The 23,593-nt window shown below is 47.0% G+C and overlaps 2 protein-coding genes and 1 long non-coding RNA gene across 3 annotated transcripts; 1 reads left to right on the plus strand and 2 right to left on the minus strand.

Annotated features, from left to right (window-relative positions):
- The first annotated feature begins 16 nt into the window (after positions 1-16).
- Positions 17-20,975, plus strand: LOC119139007. The gene is made up of 3 exons (XR_005101287.1): positions 17-655; positions 10,616-10,748; positions 20,913-20,975. It is a non-coding gene; the product is annotated as an uncharacterized LOC119139007 (long non-coding RNA).
- Positions 579-8,263, minus strand: LOC119139005 (oxygen-regulated protein 1-like). The gene is made up of 4 exons (XM_037279307.1): positions 8,135-8,263; positions 6,908-7,546; positions 6,464-6,620; positions 579-6,199 (listed from the first exon to the last, which is right to left on the minus strand). Exons 2-4 carry the CDS (start codon positions 7,532-7,534, stop codon positions 1,353-1,355), a joined length of 5,631 nt encoding a protein of 1,876 aa, XP_037135202.1. The 5' UTR covers positions 7,535-7,546; positions 8,135-8,263; the 3' UTR covers positions 579-1,352.
- Positions 14,380-16,859, minus strand: sox17 (SRY-box transcription factor 17). Its single transcript, XM_037279309.1, has 2 exons — positions 16,384-16,859; positions 14,380-15,351 (listed from the first exon to the last, which is right to left on the minus strand). Exons 1-2 carry the CDS (start codon positions 16,700-16,702, stop codon positions 14,582-14,584), a joined length of 1,089 nt encoding a protein of 362 aa, XP_037135204.1. The 5' UTR covers positions 16,703-16,859; the 3' UTR covers positions 14,380-14,581.
- Positions 20,976-23,593: the final 2,618 nt, after the last annotated feature.

Consider the following 23,593-nt stretch of genomic DNA (forward strand, 5'->3'; position numbering starts at 1 on the left):
GACACCTAGTGGCCGGTTGTATAAACGCCCCCCCCCGCAAGCATTTAGTGAGCAAGAATAACTTCTGTGTTCTGTTTTTCTTCTTTTAAGGTGCATTCCTCCACGCTCCTGTCACAACACGGACCAACTCAACACTCGCACAAAAAACTTGGAACAACAAAAACACTTCCTCAAGCGAGGAAAGATGATAGCAATCAGGCCGGGTTGAAAAACAACCAAGGTATCCAAACGGCGCACCTTGATTATTTGTCTGTGGGGAGTGACTTTGGTATTCACACATGGTAAATGATGCAAGGGCATACATGTGGAAATTGTTTTTTTTTTATTATTTCACTGCAAGAGTTTAAAGACACAAAGACACAGCTGCCACGTTTTCAACCAGTAAAACCGTTCTTTTGAGAACACGATTCAGCTAAGCACAATGTTAAATAACACTTCAAAGTCGGGGACACACATACAGATAATTGGGCTAAATTTGAGTATTTTTCCTCCTATGTGACAAAAGTCAATAGCCAATCTCCAAGGTGTTTCTTCTACAACTACTATTCCTTCTTTGTGTTCCTCTCGCAGCTTAATTTTGGTTCTGCGCTTGGCGAGGTTAGGAGCATGGCGTGCTGCCTTAGTCATCTGGAGTACACCACATACACCTAAAACAGTAAGTACATCCATGGCGATTTATTTGGGAGGAGTTTATCACGTTTAAAAACCTAAATGTCCAAAATCAATATATGTGAACCACCGCTTTGCAAACTACGACGTACGAAAAACTCACTGTACAGTGTGACCCGAACCTTGGGTCAAATAATAGCTGCACCTTTCGTGACATCTGACACATGCTGGGACTTGATCTGTCCTAAGAGCTTTAAAAACAGATTACGCTAATTCTTCCCACAGCTTCTGTCCTGATGACGGACAAAACCAGTCAACAAAAACAAAACAAAATACACGCCTGTAGTTACACGGGCTGCACTCAGGTGACAGTTCGATTCACATTTGGTAACGTAAGGGAAGTAAATGTTCATCTTGTGTAAACAGGAAGACATTTATAAAAATTCTTCCAAATATGAAATATGGTCATTTAAACAAAGTACGCAAAAATAAAATCATATCAATTGTTCTTTTAAGAAAATAAAAGATGCAGGCAATTACAATGGTTTGAAATTTTCAAATGTATCGTTACACTTCTTATCCCTCGGCTAAAATTTTCCATGTAAAATCTCTGCATGCTTTTGTATTGATGAAATTACTCATTAAATCACAATACCAAACGGAGAACACCAAAGTGAAATTATTGTTCATGCCAAGGCTATGGCAACATTCAAAAACATAGGCACCAAAGATGAGTCATTCTTTCACAAGATGGGACAGTTTTCACCGCAGAAGTTATATAACACGTCCAACACGTCGGGTTCCTGGAGGCTTTGGTTCACCGTGCCGTGTCCTTTCTTGGGCTGCGTCACCACCACTGCCTCGCCGTCCGCCGGAAGCACCGCCAACGGGTGTACCTTGTTGTCCGCCATCCCGACAGCAGAACCGTTTCTCATTTTGGCACCACTCTCCGATTTCGCTTCCAGGACGCTCTGTTCATCTTGACACACCTCTGAGTCGCTGGTATGCGGCAAAGAGAAGTAGGTGCACCTTTTGGACTTTTTATGCTCTTCTGGTTCTGACGTGGTGCTGAAAAGAGAGTAGGGGGTGTCGTCTTGCGTGTCTTCGCAGCCGTCCTCATCTTGGGCGGAGTTGACCAGGTTTGTGTTGATTCCCGTCGGGTCGGAAATGGATTTCCGGATGAGAGCGTTCTCTCTGATCAGCCATCGTCCCTCGTCGATGGGAACGCTGTCACCGGGACCGACTTGCGCGTTGAAAGCGATGCAACGCGTGGCCTCGGTCAAGGTGTCCAACGCGCTGGTGGAGTTAAAGTACGACAACTCAGATGGCGCTTTGCATCTTGCTGTGTGAAAAGGCAAGAAAGTATCGGAGTGCTTCTTTTTGGTTCTAGGGGCCGACGGGGGCCTCTCTTGAGCTTTAGTCTTCCCGTAAAGCCTTTCGATGGTTCTCCTCACGAAGCCTTTGCTGATGGATTTCCGCACTGGATCTTCTTCACTGCTTGACTGCTCACTTAATATTTGTGTCTGATAGCCGTCTTTTTCGGACGTCTCAGAAGGCAGCGCTGCGTTCAGGCTCTGCTTTGCATTCATGGCAAAACTCTTTGCCAGGAACATTTCACGGATGCTCTTGACCCTGTTGCCTTCAGGCTCCACGGTTACCACGCTGCTTGAGTCGTAGCTGAAGGATAGTGACGACTGCGGGGCCGAGCGGCTGCACTGCTGAAATGTTTCAATGGACTCTTCGGACAACAGCGAGAGCTTTTTGGCGTGATCTTTGTTATACTGTTTTTTCTGGGCATCAGCAACCTGCTTCTCCAGAAGACTCACCCGGACCGCGACAGGCTGGGAAGTCTCTTCGTCGAACAGGTCTTTGGTCCCCTCCACCGTCTCACATTTTGTGTCGGTCACAGGGGCTTGGTATTTTGGTAAATAGCTTTGTTCCTCCTCTGAGCCTGGTACCTTCTCATAGATGCTCAATTCTTCTTCAGCCGAGCTTCGTATTTGCTCATTTTCAAGCGCGGATGACTCCGCATGGTCGTCACGACTCAGGTCATTGCCACTGTCGTCATCGGCCAGATCCCGAGGACGGTCTCTCTTTGGATCCTGCATCTCGATTGTGAGTTCTTCTTTATTCTCTTCATCCTGTCCAGATATTCTTTCCTGTATGATAATATTCAAGCCCTTTTCTTCATCCAGACTTTGCATTTTGTCTTTGGTCTCTGGTTGTGCTGTTTCTGAACTTGCCCTCCTGCTAGGATTCAATTCCACATAACAGCCATCTTCTTGTGGTTTATTCTCGTGTTCCTCTTCCAAACATTGTTCCACGACTGAATGTGATCCGAGGTCCGGGTTCAGTTCCTGCTGCCTTTCATCATCATATGCCAACTCGTCATTGTGTTCCCCCATCCCAGAACTGCAACCCTCAGAATTTGCCTTCAGCTTCTCTTGACCGGTGCTGCTACAACCAACTGATAGAGACACGAGTTCTTCTTTAATTATTTTGGGTACGTCAAGACTTTCAATGAGGTCATCAATGGCGTTTTCCTCTTGATATGCGTCTGCGAGCTCCTGGAAGTCCCTCCAGCTGTCAAGAAGCTGCCTCGAGCACGACTTACATAAAGCCGACAGTCTGTCTTCAAACAGGTGGGAGTTCTCCATGCTAGCGATTTCCTTCAGGGATTCGATCATTCTCAAAGCATCAGCGCAGCTCACGTCGTTCGCCTTCACCTGGTCCACATTCAGGTTGGCAATGCTGTCTTTAAGAGCCACGATGGACAAAAATGCCAGGAGGACTTTGGCCGAGGAGCCAAACGTGGAGGCCACATGGGAGGAGAAGTCTGGCACACTGTTGGTCATTTCCAAGCTCGATGGACTTTGAGCGACATACCGGATGGACTTGATGGAGCAGCAAACGCTCTCAAGGACAGTTTCCATGTTTGGCTGGTCAACGATGTTTGGCAGATTTACTTTTGTGTCAGTTGTGGATTTTTCTTGATCTTGCATTTGAAGCTCATCACTTGGTTTAGCAGTTTCAGCAGTACGTACTGATGGTTTTACGGCCTCCAGAGAGTTCATCTGCTTTCTCTGGGATTGTGTTTTTCTTATACCTGCAGCCTCCGAGTCTGATGACAAATTTCTGGGGAGCGTCCTTTTGGAGGTTTCTCTGACTGGAGGCAATTCTTGGTCCATCGATTTGGAATGTGTCATCTGTTTGCTTTGTTTTGATTTGGGCAACGTCTGCCTTTTCTTTGGCAAGGGGCTGACATTCGCTGATGTTTTCTTGACCCCTGGATGGCGTTGTAATGATTGGGACCTTTTGGATTGTGATTTTGGACTGCCCATGATTTGTAATGGGAGATTATTCGGAGATGTTAGAACCTCACTTGATGGCATACTGAACGAGGACAGCCTCTCTTCTGAGGGAAGACTTTTTGGAGACGCAGAAGAGTTGCTGTTTGCATCTGAGAATGATTGCTGTTGCTCTTCATTGTTACATACGGTAAATTTATCCATACAAGATTTTCTTAGGGACATTTTCCTTTCCAGAGACACATTGCTGACCAAAGGTGCCCTTTTGATAGACGCAGATCTTGATAAGGTTTCTTCCTCCTTTGAAACCACGGCTTCCATCATTTGAGTGATTCTCATGACATGCTGGGCGTGCGGTAAAGCCTGGGCAGATGGCGGAGGATTATCTGACGTTTGACTTCTCTCTGATAGTTGCACGCAACTTGGGTTGCAACCCACGTGATATTCGGGGTTGGATTCTTTCTGTATTTCTTCTCCAGGCGGAGGTGGTTGAACAGGAGAAGTTTCTTCGAGTTTTGTGATGTTAGTTTCGTTTCCAGGTGGCATCTCATTGATTTTAGCCTGAGCATTTATTCCTTCTCCATTTGTCTGAAGATTTGATGGAGCCATCTTGTTCTCCAAGGATTGGATTCTCTCTCTGACAGAAGTTCCCCGTACATCCTCAGGTTGCATTGTCAATTCTCTGGCATTCTCTGCCGAAGCCTGAATTTCTGTCTGATTGGTTTTCCTTTGGCATTCAGTAGATTGGTTAATATGCACTTTCTTAAGCCAATTTTGGACATATTCGTTAGCAACAGAGCTGGAGGAGTCAAAAGCAGGAAGGGACATTTGTTTGCTGACATCACGATTCGTCTCTCGATGCACTGACGTCTGCTGGGTCAGCATTCCTCGTGCCTTTATGTTTGCTTTCTGGTGTGTTTTATCTGGTGGCTTCGTGCTTTTTGCTCCAGCGTTGCCCTCCTTGCTTTTGGTCGTTGTCCTTTTAAGGTTTTTCTGGCTTTTGGCTGGTTTTAATTTATTCCCGTAAATTCTCCGGATGAACCCAGCACTGGAGAATGGTGTTGCTTTCTTGTTTTTCTTCGCATTTCCTGATGAATTTTCTCTCTGCCTTTTACCAGGTGACAGAAGACGTCTCAAACCTTTCCTTGTTTTTTGGGGAATCCTTTTGGTCTTAGGTCGAGGTTGTTTTTCTTTGCCTTTGGTAGGCTTGGCTACTTGTGTCATTTCTTTTATTCTGCCATGCTTAGGAGAAGGCAAATCTGCTGTTACAAGCTCCTTCCCGGCATTCCAGATGCTAACAGACTCCGAGGCTGTCGAGGGTTCCCACGATTTGTGTTCAAAGTCGTCGTTTCTGTGTAGATGTCCGGTTTCTGAAGTCGTGGGCCTCGGAAATGAACTTAAGTTGGCATTGTAATTATCCTGGCAAGTTTGCTGTTCATAAATATGCAAGACGGTTTCCGTGATCTCCTCCCCGCTGGATTCCACATGCATGATTTCGTCCGATTTATATGATGACATGTTTGTGCTGTTCGTGCCGTTAGCATCAACAGAGCTGAGCCTTCTTGGCTTGGGGATCGGCCTGGTTCTCCTCTGCCTAACCACGCAGTACTGCTCTGTCAGGGCTCCATTTTCTATCTCTTCCTGGTAAGAGTAAGATTCAATGGATCCACTGCTCTCCATTGAAGCTGGCTTCTTTCTGATTTGTGTTTGTCCCGGGGTTGGCGCACTCCTAGGAGATGTTGCCTGCATTTTGACATCTTCTTCATAGCTACTTTGACTTAAAATCCCATTCCCCAATGATGGCGGATTCTCGTCGTTGTGGTCGTCTTTGGATTCATCCTTGTTGATGGTGTCGTTGGAGGAGATTGGGTCTTGTGAATCCAGTGTGGCGGGACAGACGTCCTTCTCCGACTCCAGCTCGGGCAAACTGGTCACATTAAGCTGATTGGCCATGCTGGAGCGGGTCAAGGTGGTCGTCCAGTGGAGCATCTCCTCCTCCTTGACGGTCAAGCGCACCTTCATCTCCACCGAAATGCTACCATCTTGGTTCACTCGAAAGGACTTCTCAATGTCGTCCTCGTCAGGCTGCACGCATTCCAGCGCGTCACCTTCTGTTTCAGCAACGACATGTCCGGACTCGTATCCTATGGAGTTGGTGGGATGGCTGGGCAGGTCGCACGAGCTTTCCATGAGGGAATTGTGAATCTTGTTCACGATGTAGCGCTCAGAGGAGGTGGAGAAGTTCCTCGACTTGGATCCGTACGACGGTGATTTCTTTTTGCCTTCTCGGCCAAGAAGTAGCGGTAAGAATGTTAGAAGATTTCATGAGGATGAGGAGGATACCCAGGCGGCATGAAAAAAGAAGAGAGAAAACCAATTAGTCTGTTTATGAGTAGTCAGGCTCACAGATGCCGTATGTAGGTCATCTACGGTGTTATGCATAATGACATTGTGTCAGCACTTTCTCCGGCTTTGTCTTGTGATACGAGGTGGATAACGCGTCACATGACTAAAGGCCCTTCATGATTAAAATAAATTAGACTTACGATTCACCGCCTTCAGTCTCCTGACGCTCATCCGGTTCCCGGGCAGCCACATGGACCCCGATGACTTTCGGACATTGTAGTTTGCAGGTTTGAACGGCTCTTTGCCCGCTGCCACCACTACGCCGGAACACAAGATCAAGCTCGGGAGCCCTTCAACCTTCGGCAAACGAAACAAAAGTGTCACTTTCGGGGAGCGTAAGACGGCAAGACTGATTTCATTGAAAAAAATCTTATGGAGTCATAACTGATAACGCCACTGTTGTGGATCTTCTTGGATCTTCTCAGTTGAAATGAGATCCCTGACCAGTTGCCTTACATGGCAGTATCCCAGAATGCAATGTGAGAGATTAGGGTGGATGCTAAAGAAGCTTAAGCCTTTCCCTTTATGGGACAACCAGTGATAAGTGTCCCAGAGTGGAAACATGAAAACATGGATGCACTTACGCGTCTACCATCGGCCGCGTGTAGCTTCATTACGTGGAACTGCATCATCTCCGAAATATATTCCAGAATCCACTCAAACGTAGTCGTGCTCCTCTTTTGGAGCACCACTGCGTGTTTGACGGAGGGGTCTCCATTCCGAAAGACCACCAGTCTCTTGGGCGTGTGCACGAGCACAGGTTCTTGCCGCCCAGGGAAAGCCCTGGCCCGTTGCAAGTTCCGGCGCCGGGAACTCACCGGCCTGGCGTGGTACCAGGGTGCCAATTTCTTCCTGGCCAGTGCCAAGTTGATGGGCTTTACTTTGCGGTTGTCAGAACAGATGTAGGACTTGCCGTCCTCCAGCTCGTCCAGCGTGTTGACGGCGTGCACCCCCCGGGGGGTGGTGATGTTCCTCACCCCAAAGGGCAGCGGCACCTTCTTGGACAGGCTGTCCAGGAGGGCATCAAACGTTTTAAAAGTGCGGTTGTTGACAACCATGCGCAGGCCGCCAAACTGAGGATCGCCGCTCTTGTAGAAGCACACGCGTTTGGACAAAATGGGGTCGGTGACGCTTGCACGGGGGCTGCCCAAGGTGCGCAGACTCCCCGACGACTGGTCAGGGGGGATCCTGCGAAGGCCCGACTCGTTCATCTCTCTTATTGGCTGTGAGAGAGGAGAAGATGATTGTTAGTTCACTCATTACCGCTCGCAGCTTTTCTTGAATTGAGGACTGCAGCTAAAAATACACGCAGAGCTTAACAAACAGATCTTGCACTGCTTCAGTCTTTTCGTTTCACGTTTTCAAAAGGAACGAGGCATTTTAAACCACAAAAACAACGTCCCTGTCCAGGAATGCATGTAAATCACTATAATAGAAAGTATTTTTGATATTCGCTGGTTAAAATATGACTTTTGTTTTCTTGTAAATCTGAAACGTCAGTCATTCCCAAAATAACACCTCTACGATCTTGTATTAACGGTTACAGAAGCATTCCAAATGATTTTAGTCTTCATTTCCGGCTGGTTAATTCTGGCTTGAACCTTAAATTGACTGCTTGGCTAATACTTTTTCTAGCACCTTGCGTAACGCAAATTTCATGTAAAGTTATTCCTATCTTCTTTATCCAAAGTAGTATTTATATTACATTTTTATGGAAGGATTCTGGAGAAATTTAATACATTCTTCGAATGATTTGTGATTTCTATACTCAAATCATACCACAACATTGTTAACAAGAATGCAAAACTCACCTATGCTGTCATTATAAAAACTGCGATTTCCTTCATTTGGAGTCTCTAAAAACCACGGTGCTCTACATCCCGACTTGTGGTCGACTTGCTACCACGGCAACTGTTTATTTCAGGCCGCACTGTTGCGGCTAATTTGCTTAATCTTTGCTTGGCGCTAATCTCCCCACGCTAGTGTGACACACGCAATGCCATCATTTCACGTGTCCACGGTTAAGGGTTGCCCTTAAATCTGAGCCGATGGCCAACTTGGACTCACAAGTCCTCTTTGTTGTTTTTTTTCTAACAGCGTCTTCAAAATGTTGCCGGCTTTCGGGGACGGATGCTAAAATGAAAAACGGGAGTGCGCGGTCACACTCGTGCGGGGTGGGTCTAATCTCATTGAGAAGCTCTGCCGTAAGAAGGATTAAAGGCTTGCTCACTTGCGAGACCCTCCCTGAAAACAGCCACTAAGTGACAACAGCAAAGCCTCGCCATCCGGACCGTGGCAAAATCTGATCTTTATTTAGGACCCTCACCAAAAAGCCTTATCAATACATGGTTTCATACTCGCATAGGAAGAAGAACTCATCAAGCCAACACGCTTGTGAGGCTCGTTTGTGGTTTGTCAATGTGAGGCCCAATTTCAACGTGGCCCTTGAGCACAAAAAGTTTACACACACCCTCGTCAGCGCAGGAAAAGGCGCGTAAACGATAAGGCGCCCACTCCCACGTGCGAGTGGAAAAGCAGCCAGGAATGCCGAGCTCGTCATCCCCTTCCCAAAACAACAACGGGCGCTAAATGCCAGAAGTTCCAAGACGGGAAGTCAAAGGCCGCTGGAGGAGGGGGAGACAATAGAGGAAGCCACAACGCCCCTCCCCTCCTCAAAGTAAACAGTTTGCCTGCATGCCCCCCATTCCTTTCCACAAGTGAAAAGATAAGACAGCGGGCAACATGTTTATCCCGACGAACAAGCCCACCCATCCATGCACACCCGCTTATGACTGGGGGATGTGGCTGTGTTCAGAATGAGCCAATCGATTAATCAATTAAGACCTTGTTGGAATTTCAGCCGCCCAGTAGAAAATATTCTCCGAATACTATCAATGAAAATATCAATTTTGTCACCGTCGTCCACTGATTTTTGAATTTCTCGATCGAAAAGGGCCTCCTAGTTTCCCCGATGGAGATCGGCATGTAGCATGCCAGGAGCAGGACTGTCGTTTTTCCGATTTGTCCCGCTGCCGTCATCGTACGTGAACGGGTCGGTCGCCCGCACGTCAATCCTCAAGGCCGCCTGGCAGCTATTTTTAGGGGCGGGGGGCAACTAATTGGCGCCACGCAAGCTTCCAGGCTGGCCTGTTAATGGGAAAAAATGCGTGCGGGGCTAAATCGGTCGCGGCGGTGTGCAGCTGCCGTCGCGTGGCTAAACTCGGCGTCTTGTCGCGCATGGCGACCACTCACGCGGTCGCAAGTTGAACAGGACCGGCCGGCATCTGTCGCATTGCCGCCGCCACAGCAGCCGCAGCGGCAGCCGCTGCCGTCTTCTCCGGGCTCTACATTCCTCCAGTGATTTCCCAAAATTCAATTAGAAGCCTTGTTGCAGCACGGCGACCATTCGCTTTATTAGTATTCTGATTATGAAATATTTGACTCAGTGCCCAAGCTTGTGTTTTTCCAAGCTTTATTTACACAAGCTAAGCTTGCCGTAAATCGCTCAGCACTTCTCCACCGAGCACCCCATCATTCAATTAGGCGGCCATTCCCTTCACAAGCTTTACACTTGTCCCCACCTCGGGTTTTATTGAGGGATTTCCACTCTTGTGTCAGATTTATTATGTTTAAAAAAAAACGGGTGAACAAAGAGCAAGTGACACGTGTGAGGCCTATAAAATGTCAACACACCCCTGTGTAAATGCAAGTTTAAAAATAAAATGAAACCAAGCCAAATAGTTTCAAAAAGTGTTACGTGTATAATTGCCCAGAATCTTTTCAAGAGAAGTAAAAATAAATGACTGAAATAATGTGGTTGCACAAGTGTGCACACCCTCCTGAACCAGTAACTTCGTGAAGACCCTCCCCTCCCAAAAAGGGCACGAGTTTGTGTGTCTGTATTATCCCGCCACCTTGTGGCCAAAATGCGAACAGCAGAAGGGCCTGCACAGTGGCCACGGGACGATCATGATGTACAAATTATTTCATTCTTTACATTTAATCATATTTTAACTATCTCATGCTGTAGTTAAAGAAAAAGAGGGGAAAAAATGTTACTTTTTGTTTAAAATACACTGTAAATACACCAAATATATTTCAAGTCAACATAAAATTACTTCACTAAAAACAATTAATGCAACGATAAAGTTGTGGCGTATTGAAAATGGATTTTACATTATTTCCTTTGCAATGAATGCTCTTGTGAGGTCACTACTCTGTAGCTCAGCTGCCCCCTAGTGGTGCCTTTTGCAAGTACAAGCCTAACATTCAACGTCTTTTTTTGTTTTTAGGGGGAAGTGCTACCAACCATCATAAAAAGGTCGGGGGGGTGAATTTCACAGGGCAGCGCTTCCTGTCGGACACGCACGATGACAGGATGTTCCCATACCGTCTTTCATGCATGTCAAGTGGAAGTGGAGACAGGTGCGACACAACACACAGACACGCATCCAGCGTAGTACCCATTTGTCTCATTTTCTCATGGGTAGGTTGTTTCCCCTCAAATCCACAAAAGACGTTGATTCTTTGTCAAATAAGTTTGTCAAATTCTTATCAATAACACTGACCCATGATAAAATCCAAATCGATATTATACAAATTGATTACTTACATTATTTAGACCTTGTTGACAAATTCAGTAGATATACTATAAATCCCACATTGTTAATTCCACCTCTATTAAATATTCAATACACAACTTACCGTTTTTTCCCATGTATAATGCGCAAAATGTAACTAATTTATTGTCCTAAAATCTGGGGTGCGCATTATACATGGGTACAATTTTTTTATTTTTTTTATTTTTATCCGGATATCATACGGAGGCCGCCATTACAGATGCGCTTTCTTCTCTGCTGTTCACTTCAAACACGCTCCATACGAACACAATGCTCTCGTATCAGACGCTTGCTCGATCACCTGCTCGTTTGCTGTCACAATGTACCCGACACAAATCCGAAACATTTCTTCGCTATTGAGTTTGCTAGCGCATGCGCAGTGATACTGACCGGCAGAATAACATCCGGTTGTTCCCAAAGATGATCTTTTTTCTGAAATAATTTTACGTTTACGGACTTAAGTAGGAGTCAAAATTTGGGTGCGTATTATACAAGGGTACAGGCTTTTTTCCAGCATCAACATGCCATTTTTAGGGTGCGTATTATACATGGTGGCGCATTATACATGGAAAAAAACGGTACTTATTAATTATACATTACTTATCTCAAGTGCTTTAATTAAATTGCCATTTTACACGTTAGATGTGAAATATGCATTACCAGTGATCCCTCGCTACTACGCGTTTCGTTTATCGCGGCTTCACTACATCGTGGATTTTTTTTCCAAATTAAAAAAAAAGTCAAAATAAAACTTCTAGATTGAGGAAACATGTGTCGAACCTATAGGACAATGTAGTATTGCTCATTCCTTTAGAAGTCCGTTTTCGCGTCTTAGCACGATCGCGAATTAGCATCTTTCCGCTAACTCGTTAGCCTGCCCAGTACTTCTTGTTGGTGACCGTACTTTGCGGATTTCACTTATCACGGGTGGTTTTTGGAACCAATTATCCGCGATAAACGAGGGATTACTGTATTCCACTTGAGTGACACTTTTGTTCTATGTTTCAAATGCCTGAATTTGACAGTATATCTTTGCACCACATGAATGAAATGTTATATGATACAGTAATGCCAACTCTTTCTCGCGTCGATGTGCTTGTAGTAGTTAGTTTTATTTTTTTATTTTTTTATTTGTATGGGTGAGGTGTCCCCCTCTCCATGTCCTTGACTCCTGATTCACTCTTGTGAGTGATTGTCTTCCTTTTCCCGCGGCTGAGTCATGCCCATTGTTTGGTCTCGGCCGGCGTCCGTCTTCAAACGAGAAGGTGGTGCGCTGGCTGGGAGTGCGATCAGCCAGCAAAGCGGGGCGGTGGCGCAGGAAGCTGATGTCATCATCTGACTTGCTCGCTTGTTTGCTTATGGACGCCAGCTAAAAATTGTCCCGAATGCCACGGGGGGATTGAGGAGCGGATCCCTGGCGGCCTCCTGCTGCGCCGGCTCCAGGCCAGCCGCCCTCCAGAAAAATGAAAAATGGTTCTGTCTGTTTGCTGCGGGAGAAAAAAAAACAAAAACCTCAACACATTTTTTGCTACTTTAGCAAAACCATCATATTAGTTATTTAAAAAGAAAAAAAAAAAGCTCAGGGCTGCAGTCTTATGTTTAAACATTCATCTCTGTGATGAAAAAAAAGAAAACATAACATCAAAATGATGGGATGTTTTAGGGAGCGGGCCGTGGAGCGAGGGAATGCGTCCAACCAGTTACTGATGAATAACAAATGGTGCGTATTAGGAAGCTAGCTTGCTTATGAAAAGCAAATGGAAAGATGTTTGAAAGGTCAGCAAGTGACTGGCTTGGGGGGGCGCGCGGGCGGGTGTTAGCTGATTAAGTCATTGATAGTAGATTGCACAAGCGGCCTTTTGGGACAGCTGCAGTCGAGGGAGGGCCGCGTCCAAAGGGGCTCGCTAATCCGCACGCATGCCGCCCCGACCGTCGCTTTTATGGTGTCGGCCGCACACCCGCGTACGCTTGTGATGCTCGCTAAATTTAGACACACGCTGACTCCATCGTTTATTTTCCTCCCGATTCCATCACACGTGTGCCGGCGTAAAAATATCTTCCAAAATATGCCTGCCATGCTAAATCAAACAGGTAGCAGGAGCTAGTTTTTTTTTTTCTCCCATCTTTCCAGCTACTGGACTTTAAGCGTTCGCCACACACACGTCTGCATCATATCTTATGATTCCGTGCCCCCCCCATAGAAAAAACTTTTAAGTCTTGGACCTCCCAATTTTTTCTGCAGTACATAAGCTCCGCCCCCATCTTCTGTACACACACCTTACAAAATGTACAAACACGTTCATGCTCGGATTCTGCAGCTCAGAAGAGTTTTGCACCCCACTGCGACACTTCTTCTGCTTATGAGCAATGAGCACTGCAGCGATATAAAAAAAAAACATGGAAGGGGAGGGGCTAAAAGAAGTAAAACACAAATAAAAAGCTGATGTTGCAGCTTTGAACTGCAGAAGGATCAATAAATAAAAACAACTACCTGAGATCGCAATCGGCCCAGGGCGTCATTTTCAGTCGCTGCCGTTCTGCTCTGGTTGTAGGACGATGCAAAAATAATCACATTAAAATCAATTACGTCAATGCTCGCTAATGCAGGTGACCCCCACCCACGTTGCCCTGGCCTGGGGGTGCAGGTAGGGGGGGGGGGCAGGGCTCTGAGCCTCTTGTTATGCAGCCGATAGCTGCAACAACAGGCAGGATCAAGCCGCAGCCCTAATTGAAACGCATTCACGGCAATTAGAAGGGATTCTCCTCCATGGCCCCGGGGCCAACTAGGAGGCGCGCACATGCACGCAACTCTGCCACATGTTTCCTCCAAAGAGCTAAAAAGGTAGCTGCAGGTCAGGGCGGAGAGCCTCTTCCTTCCAAACCAGGAGGAATAGCTATTTTTAGAATGGGACATTGTCATCTAGAGATACACCAAATCCAATACAAGAGATAACAAGCCTGTTTGAAATGAGCAATAGTAGTTGTATGAGGCCTTGGCGAGGAGAAAACAAAAACAAAGGCATCAAAGTGAACGTAAGTTGTTCGCCAGTCTCGGTGCTGACCCACAGTGTCAATCACGACATCATGTACAGACAGGATTTCCGCCGCCGTGTAAACTGCCCTCTCGTGCTGCCACAACAAGGCGCCGTGTGTAGCTCACGCTCACGCGCGCACACGGAGGTTAGCCCTGGAAGCTACCGGGCCAGGAAGCCGGCCGGGTCAGGTCTCCCTCCCTCCCGCACCGGGCTTCCAGGTGAGCGCGCTGACTGAGCTGGATGAAAAATAAACAAGTGTAAAATGGAGAATGTGGGATAACATCCCAGAAGGAAGTCCAACACATTTTGTCAAAGGACAACAAGGCAAAAAAAATTATTTTGTAACCCAAGCACAGACTGACAAGTGCCTCCTCCCTCAAATGCAATAAAAGCAGACAGGTGTTGATTTGTTTGCAAAAATTTATTAGTCAAAAGTGCAAAAGTATTAAAAAAAAAAGACTGAAATAGTGACTGTACAAAATTACTTGAGATCCCTGCGCGAGCGAGCAATCAAATCAAAAACAGTGTTTGCTAAAAAAAATAAATGTCCTTCAGTAGTCTGGCCTCGGAGTTGCGTCGAAATGTCCAACATAGCGCCGAGGTTTTAGGAGTTGTTATAGCTGCAGTAGTAGACGGCGGTACTGGCGTCCGACAGCACGGACGATATGAGGCCCTCGGGTCCCTGTGATCCGGCCTCATGCGGGACCCCGTACGCCGACGAGCCCAGGTACTGCTCAAACTCACTTCGGTCCACCTCGGAGAGCAGCTCGGTGTTGTCGGCCGCGGCATGCGGCTGGCAGTCGGGCGGCGGCGACAGCTGCCCAGCCCCGGGGTGTCGCTTGGCGTGACCGTAGTAGACCGTCAAGGGGTTGGGGCACCCCACGTAGGAAGCAGGGTGCTGCTGCTGGTGCTGGAGGAGGGACTCCTGGTGCTGGTAGTCGCTGCCCTGTGGGTGGTAGGCGTACATCATGTGGCAGTCCTCCTGGGGCGGAAAGAACATGGAGTCGGCGTCCACGGCGTCCAGGGGCGAGGTGTCTGGCGTGGGGAGGCTGTAGCTCTCGTAGGAGGGGCCCCCGAGGGGGTCCGAGCGGTAGTGACCCAGGGGCGGCTGATGATGATGCTGCTGAGGGATCGGCGGGAACCCGGCGTGCTCGTGGTAGGCCGGCCCCCCCGCCCCATCCCCGAGCGCCCGCTGCTCAGAAGCTCCATGCAGCAGGAAGCCCGAGTCCAGCCGCTTAATCCGCTTGACCTGCTTACGCCTGCGGGGCCGGTACTTGTAGTTGGGGTGGTCCTGCATGTGTTGAACTCGCAGACGTTCTGCCTCCTCCACGAACGGCTGCTTGTCCGGCGCCGGTAGCGACTTCCACGACTTGCCTGCACACAAAACAAAAGGCCACAAAGTTGTGATCAAAGCTTCATGCATGTTCAGCAGGTGTCAGCTTCCTGCTAGCCGTGATCACCGCTTGAGGAAAGCTAGCAGGCGAAACGACCACGTTAATACGTAATTCGAGTTTCGGAAATGTGTTTTAGCCCTTCAAGTGAATCGGCACGCCAGAAGTAGCTCTCACTTTTGAAAAGCTTGCGGACCCCTGAGAATACAGCAATCGCCCATTCTGTGTGTGTGGGCTGCAGTTCGGGTTCTTGTCAACTCACAGTCTACACTGTAGAATCTGTGACATTGAATGAGTGTGCGCCGGTGGGAGTTGAGGCTGACGGCAGGTCGGCTGAGAATGTGCTTGTCGTGGGACTTTTTTTTTTTTACCAATATTGAAGTCAGACAATGATGTGAAATATGCGATCTGAACACAGTGCTTAAGTCCGCACCATGATGTTTGACTTAAAGAAATCTGAATTTTTTTTAATTGTCTTCTAACATATTCATGGCTTTTATGATATAAATGCAAAAAATATGACAAGTCTGCACTCTCTGTTAAGTGAACGTTTGAGGAGTAAAGTAGGACATTTGTATAAAAACATTAATTATATACAATATGTAAAAAAAAATCTAATATGTTCTAATGTTGTAATAGCACTCCCTAAAAAGATATTCAAGCAAAATAAAAATAACGTTTCCACGCAAACTGTGTGAGTGATCCTAATATTACATTTGAAATGTTTAACCGTAGAATAAATTAACTAAAATTAAAATTAACTTAAAAACCGTTTCATATATTTTATGACCACGAACTTTCGTACAATAAATGGTACTTCTGTTTCAATAGAACAAATGTAATATTTGCATTCAAGCCTAGTTTTACAGTAACGCGCATTCTATAAGATCACTTTCTAGTCTTTGAATGGAATAAACCAAAGGCAATGGAAGCAACCGGATAAAATAGCACAAACCCTCCTTTAATGTAGTCAAATAAACGCGCGGAGTGGCTACGACGAGTAAGTGTGACTGACCGAGCATTTTGCTGAGTTCGGCGTTGTGCAGGTCCGGGTTCTGCTGCGCCAGCCGCTTGCGCTCGTCTTTCGCCCACACCATGAAGGCGTTCATGGGGCGCCGGATCCTGGGCTCGCTCTTGCCGCGACTCGGCTGCTGGTTGCCCGCGGCCGCGCCCCCAGCGGCCACCGCCGCCTCGCTCTTAGTTTTGGGCTCCCCGAGGGGGCTGAGGGGCTCGGCGGCCCACTGGCAGTGTCTCATCCCAGGCATCATTACTGACATCGCGCACCTTGCCTGGTTCTGATCGTCGCTGGCGTAGCCCGCATCGGGACTGCTCATCTCTTTTTCTGCACACCTTTTGCACCAAAAGCGTTGAAATCCAAACAAAAGAGAGTGCAAAAATTTAGCCGCAAATCTTCTTTTGGGGACTTTACAGTTGTTTCGTCTCCTCCATAGGGACGCTGCTGGGAAGCGCACCGACTCCCCGTGCGTGTTGGGCTTATTTAGAAACGCGCTGAGCCAATCAGCACGCGGGAGGGGCGTGGTTTTAACTCGCCAAGGTGTCTCAAAGTTGCCTCCTTTTGACCTTATTTGGAAGGTTACGCTGAAATACCTCGCGTTTATTTGAAGACGTCACACGTTAACTTAAAAGAGTCATGTAATTCAAGTTTAAATATGAAATAAGATTGTGAAATAAAGTTTGAGACAATAGTAAAAGTTGTATTAACAGGAGCCATTCTTAATATTTTTGACTCTCACATAGGATTCCGTGAAATCACCGAAATATTTGCAATTGTTATAAAATGCAATGTTGATGACTCTTCCTGCTGCGTTTTGTTCACTTTCACTTTGCTCTATCGAAAGTATCCATTCGTGTTGGCTTTAAAATAAACCAATTTGGCCCAAAAAAGCCTCGGGTCAATTTGACCTCGCTTTCTGGGACATTGACATCAACAACTAGACTATTGCTCTATTTTTAAAAAATTCTAGCTGCAAAGCAACTAACTATTGTTGCTGCGATTCAAATCAACATGTGTGCGCGTGTGTCTGTGTGTGTGTACATAGCATTCTTTAGACTTGAACTCTGGTGTCCTTCCTCTCCAGCGAGGGGTTAAAGTGGCACACCACCGCCGATTTCTCCGACGCTGTTTGTTGGTTCAGCAAAAGCGCGTTTGTTGCGTTCTTATCGGTGCCGGCAGCCCCTTTTCTCTCCGCTTTCCCCGCATCAAAAAGGGTTGACAGAAATACGAGGGACAGGGCGATGCGAACTAGAGGTTGGCGTGGATCGGCGATGCTGTCATCGTCCATTTTAGCAGCGAGACGCGGCGTGCGGGTGTCTGTGGGAACGTCTGGGCGTGGGACGTGCCTTCATTTGATTGGCGAAGTCATAAAGTCTGGCCACATTTCCTCCGCTAAGGTGAAGCTCGCAGTCAGGCCCGCGGCAGGAGCGCCTCCCATCGCTACGCCCCGTGCCTAGGGAGTCTGCGGCAGGGCGGGGGCCGGGTCCTCTCGACGCCAGCTTCTGGACGGGAGAGCCCTGCGGGGAGAGGTCAAGCGGGCTTGCTTACACAATAGCATTATCTCAGTTCCAGGCCTCGGCCACCGGCGGCGGTGAGCACTTCCTGTCCCCTCGGCGAGCGCTTCCTGTCCTTGGCGCGGCGGCACAAGCTGTCCGCCTCGCACAAAGCGAGGGGGGGGGCGGTATGCGGAGCGTCGGGCGGGCCGCCGGTCTCGCTAATGGCCGCGGGTGGCCTTCTGGGGATCGCACAATGCGCGCCGGCGTTAGCATTAGTGTCGCACGGGCGGCTGGCTTATTTATGTTCGCACACCGGCATGTGCTCACAAACAATGCAGCCAATAAAGACTTCATGGCCCTTTTCGTACTTGATACCAACTGGATGAATTTTAGATTATTCCCTTCTATATTATTCATTTTTTAATGTATGACATTCAATGACCTCATCATACATCAACATTGCAGTTTGTGAAAACCACTGTATGCAGACCAAGAGAGACTGGCTGTGCCTTGGCACAGGTCTGCTCTGTTCCACAGAGTGTCATTTAATTTTTTTGCATGCATTGTTTGCAGCAAGCAGACGTGTGTCACTATCAGCCCCTTAGATGATTGTCTGATTAGACCTCCACATCCTCCCTCCTCAACACCTGCTCTTGGGAAGAGGGGGGCTTCTAGGTGTATTGGAGGCGGGGAGGTGGTGTATCGGGTGGGGGTTCGGGTTATTCAGCACAGCAGGTGACGAAAAAGAGGAGCGAAAACATAGTCTCGGAATAGAATTAACACCTTTCATATAAATCGTCAGAAAAGTTTTGTTTCCTTTCACTGTCAGCTGCAAATCCAACCACTGGTGGAGCTAAGATTTTATTTCCTTGGGATGGCCATCAAGGATATCTCAGGGATCCACAAAACACTTTTTTTTTACCTACAAAAAATTCAGATAAAAGTTCATTATGTGTTTCCTAGATGGGGGGGGGAAATGTGGAAAATATTTGTTAGCTTTACTTGCTAACTATTAGCGTTTTCTCAATAACGTGCTGGCAAGTTAGTTAGCTAAGTAGCTTATTAGCTATTTTGAATTTAATTAACATGCAATATATCCGCTAGTGGTTATTTTTTTCTTGCAATTTGTCTTTGAATAAAAAAAAAAAATCTGCCTCACCTCATCCCGCTTCTTCTGACACAATTGTCAGCATCATCACATGCTGTTTAGCAATGGCGACAATTAGCACTGCCACTGTGAGGATGTGGCAACTTTTGCTGCTCCTCAATTGGTGTCATGTGATAACAAGGCGAATGCTGAAAAGAGAGAAAAAAAAAGATTGTTAATTGTGCATGAAAACACCTAGTTGAGTAATTACCACAATCCAAATCAGTGGAATTAGCATTTCACCACATCCCTCCACCCGCCGGAGACGACTCATTGTGCTGGACAACCAAGCCTAATTGAAGAGCGTGTTTATCATTTTATGACTTTATCCATAAGGACAGAGCTCGCCCGTGCTTCCTGTTCTCGGAGCTCCTTGACAGGTCGCTGGCATTATGAGGCCGGCCGGGCCAACTGCGACTGCCATCGCGCCTCGCCGTGCATTGTTTCAAACTGCGCTGCGACCGGTTACAAACTGATAAGACCCGCCGTCTATTTTAGGACGACCCCTTTTCTTTTCTTAGTAAAAAATAAAATAAAATCTGGCCTTGACACTTTCAGTCTCAAACATCTGTGAGCTCTTTGCAAGGAAATCTTGATGTTGATGTAGTTTGTTCAATTTCTTTTTTTCAAGCATCAAACCTTGATGCATATAACTTGAGCTAAAAGAGAATTCCACCATTTATGAGCAAAATGCATCATAAATTGTCTTTGCCAGCATCAAAGGCAGAATGCAAAGAAAAAAAAAAGTCATTTAGCACTAACACAATTGTCGCTTTGGCCTTTGTGCTGACAAAGTCAAGTGAGAATGATGTTGCTAACAAGTGTTGTGATTGTGTTTAATAACAAATAACCTGACCTGCGTCCGACCCCTCACGTCAAGTCCGCGAGCCGCTTTGACTTTGACACTCGGACACCGGATCAATTAGCCAGCGACCAATCATTGCTAATCAATTGATTTAACCAGGCGAGAGACAGTCCAGCCTTTGTGAGCAGCAATCTGCGTGTCCATTGATTTGTCGCCCTTTCGTGCGCGCCACGCTAAGGTGACCAAACATGGAGATAGCCCACAAACGTGCTAACCATCAATAGCGTGCTAACCATCGATAGCGTGGGTTTGATCTGAAAGAATCCGGATCGATGCTCCATAAGCCTTGAAGGCCATGTCCACACAACTTAGTATTTTTTGGAGACACTTATTCTTTTTTTTTTTTTGCAAGCTACTTTGCTAGCATTAGCGGTAGCTTAGATTTGATGTGCTGAAACTTGGTGTATGTCTTTCAAAACAATGTTATTGTAGTATTATATGGTTGTTTACAAGTTATTTAGTTCATTAACTAGTTATCTACCGTTTAGTTATCTAATCAGTCAGCCAAATGGAAAACGACACATTTGACATTGCACAACTGTTTTTGTGTACTTTCAATAGTGAATCCCAACGGTTGGTTTAATTAGAATACGCAAGAAATAGGAACTGCAGTCTGTCTGCGCTAGGACACTTGCGAAAGGTGGAGGTGCGAAGCCCATTGCATGCATTTCCACAAGAGCAAGGAACCCCCCCACACCACTCCCGTTGTTAGCTAGCTTATGAGATTGCTAGCTAGCTAGGGACAAACACACACACACAGTTGATGAGGATGACGATGATGTAATCACCTTCAAGTGAAGAAAGAATCTTGTTTTTCCCACAGCTGTGCTTTTATAGAGGAAATGCACACTGTACGTTTGTGTTCGTGTGTGTGTGTGTGTGTGTGTGTGTGTGTGTGTGTGTGTGTGCGCGTGTGTGTGTGTGTGTTGTGAATGCTTCCTCCTTGGCGTTGTTCCCCTTACGCGTCGAGATAGGTTGGAAACCCGTTTGATTGTCAACTTCTGCTTTTGTTCTCTTTTAGGCTAATTCAAGATGAACTCTGTCCTCGAGTAGACGGGATGAACCAGGCCCGGCAAGCCGAGATGTGAGAGCTTCACTTTCACCTTTCTTCACCTTTCTTATTTTTAGGATCGATTTCATACATCCATTCTCTGACGGGTTAAGTTTGAACCTGTTTGGCGTCACCTCGGGGGCAGCGTCCGAGGTGCCCCGCCGTCTTCGTTTCCACACAATGGCATCAGTAAATAGGCTCTCTGGGTGACCGCTTTGATAAAGGAACCTAAAACAAACAGTGGAAACTCTCAAGTCCAAAGCAGTCGGCTTCCCCGTTGGAACCAAAAATTTTTCAAACGCTTACTTTGAGATTGCGTGATCGTATCAATCCTAAATGTACAGGTGCAAAAAATACACACATGAGAAATGCCGTGAAAACAGAACAAAAATTTAATGAAAGACAAAAGGTTGCCTTTGGAGAAGGTGGATTTAGTTGTCATTTTGCGTGTGTGTGCGCAATTCGTGACAGTTCCCCACTCGGACGGCAGCTTCCCTCTGCGCTTCGCAGCAGAGCTCAGGTCCTCCCGCCTGCCCGGAAAGGAAATCACATGGCATCATATTCTGTGAGCCGCTACAAACCGTCGATGTGACGTCACGATGAGATCGACGCGAGTTGCACGCGTAATGTCGCAAAAAGAAAAAACGCCAGACGTAAACGATATGTGGCGCAAATGTGCACACATCTAATCATCCGAATGCGAGAAGCGACACTTTGACATTGCGTATTCCGTCCAAAGAGCGCCAGCGAGCTCCAGGAGCCCAAATCCCTGCAGTCTCAAATCAAAAGGTCGGCCCCTTGGCAGCCAGTGGAAGAACAATAAATCTCAGTGTGTTTTTTTTTTTTTGTTTCCTTTTCTTTTCAGTGTGCGGCAGGAAGCCGTGGGCAAACGCAGCGACGTTATCCACTCATTCTCCTGTTGGGGGTTTTCCTCGCAGCGCAGGAAATTGTGTGCTTTGATTTACTTTACAAATCTGGGCCTCGTAGCACACACACACATACACTCACACACACACAATATCGTTTTGGTCTTTCCAATACTGTGGACACCTCTCACCATTTTTAATCAATCTACAAAAGGCTTTCTCTATTTTGGACCTTTTAATCCTCCGCTAATCTTTTGCGATGCGAGTGAAAGCCACTCAAACCTCAGGCCGGCTTTTACAATTACGCCCGCATCATCATGCGTCATAATAACTGTGGGGAAATTAATTTCTCTCTCTTGTTCATGTAGGTCACACGGAGGAGACGCACAAGAGCGGCAGTGTGAGACACTTTGCGCCAATGTGAGTACAAAGTCACGGTGACGTTGGTTAATTTTTGCCTGCCGCTTGGTGAGCGTAGAGAAGAAGACTGCCCCCTGCTGGACCACTCGTGCATTACAAATCAAAACAGACACGATCAAAAATGTTAATGCCCAATCTGGTCCGGCCTGAGAGCGTGGCCTCCGCTTGCCCTCTGTCATCTTTATGAGAGCTCCATTACTGTCAACTCACTATCAGTTATTAGGCGGGGTGGGGGGGGGCAGTGGAGGGGGTGTTCCCCCTGGCCGTCGCTAAGCAGTAAATAAATATGAGCCTATTGTATTCATGTTGGCCCGCCGTCCTTGCGCTCCCGTGCTGAGCAAACGCACACATACAATGGGAGGCCGGACCCCCCGAGTCATTCCCGGTCCACCTCGTCCACGCGGCTCCTCTGAGCCTGAACCTGGGAAAGTGAAGACCACGCAGGAAGGAGGAAGCAATGAAACACGTATGGAACATCAGGCCACCAATAGGAAACTGAAGTTCAAACCCGCTACAAAAACGCCTGCAACATACTTTTCTAAACATAATTTTTCTGTCTTAATTACTCTTGTAAGTTTTTGTACTAGTGCGAGATGTGCGATTAGAAAAAGCAACAAGTGGAGTGAACGTAACATGAGCGTAACATAACAGACGTGTGCAGCCTGATTGGCAGCTTATTGTTGAGCGCGCGGGGGTGTTGAGGAAGGTCGGCCGCCTTTTAACTTCTTTCTTTATGAGCATTAAGCGCCTTGTGTTTGCAAAAGGCCACATTCTGCTACTTGTGTTATTCTTCCTGTGCTACTCGCAGCTGGAAGGACAGGAAGGCCGATCTGGAAAACTGCTTGTGTGTACGTCGTTGGTGATTACAGGACAGGGGGCGGGAGGGGGGGGGGTCGTAGCCATACGCGCCCCTTCCTTACGTTTTCTTATGTCGCATGGGGGAATTGTGTCCACGCCGCAAAAAAAACCTCAGACGGAAGTTGAAGCCTGACACCGCCAAAAAGTTGATAAATTACACCGGCGAAAGTCCCGACGATTCAATAGCGACACCCTGAACGTCTAAAAACAACAAAACATGAGTCATTACGCTTTTAGAAAGAAGTCAGGACATTACGAGATTCAAATTGTAAGCTGACACACACACAGTAGCACTTGTGTGGAAATGAGGTGTGCTGCCACCTTTCATGTTGTCAGGCTTCTGCGAGCCAGGTGGTGCTCAACCTGTGCTCGCTGACATCATGTCACACGACCTTCCAGCCCGTTTCTTTCACTTTAAGTCGGAAAGCTTCCTGTCGCCGCTTCCTCGGGAGAAAAGTGGGATGAGCGTTATCTTCGGGCCGCACCTCCAAGTCGGCCGGTGCAGGA

The sequence above is a fragment of the Syngnathus acus genome, chromosome 20, assembly GCF_901709675.1.
Source record: "Syngnathus acus chromosome 20, fSynAcu1.2, whole genome shotgun sequence".
Classification (NCBI taxonomy): Eukaryota; Metazoa; Chordata; class Actinopteri; order Syngnathiformes; family Syngnathidae; genus Syngnathus; species Syngnathus acus.

Bases quoted from the DNA above. Each gene is read 5' to 3' on its own strand.
- LOC119139005 (XM_037279307.1), bottom strand. From the start codon at position 7,534: ATGAACGAGTCGGGCCTTCGCAGGATCCCCCCTGACCAGTCGTCGGGG. The intron at 6,621-6,907 runs GTAAGTGCATCC...CGTTTGCCGAAG, and splicing joins ACGCGGCCGATGGTAGACGC to GTTGAAGGGCTCCCGAGCTT. The intron at 6,200-6,463 runs GTAAGTCTAATT...TTGGCCGAGAAG, and splicing joins GAGACTGAAGGCGGTGAATC to GCAAAAAGAAATCACCGTCG.
- sox17 (XM_037279309.1), bottom strand. From the start codon at position 16,702: ATGAGCAGTCCCGATGCGGGCTACGCCAGCGACGATCAGAACCAGGCA. The intron at 15,352-16,383 runs GTCAGTCACACT...TTTTGTGTGCAG, and splicing joins CGAACTCAGCAAAATGCTCG to GCAAGTCGTGGAAGTCGCTA.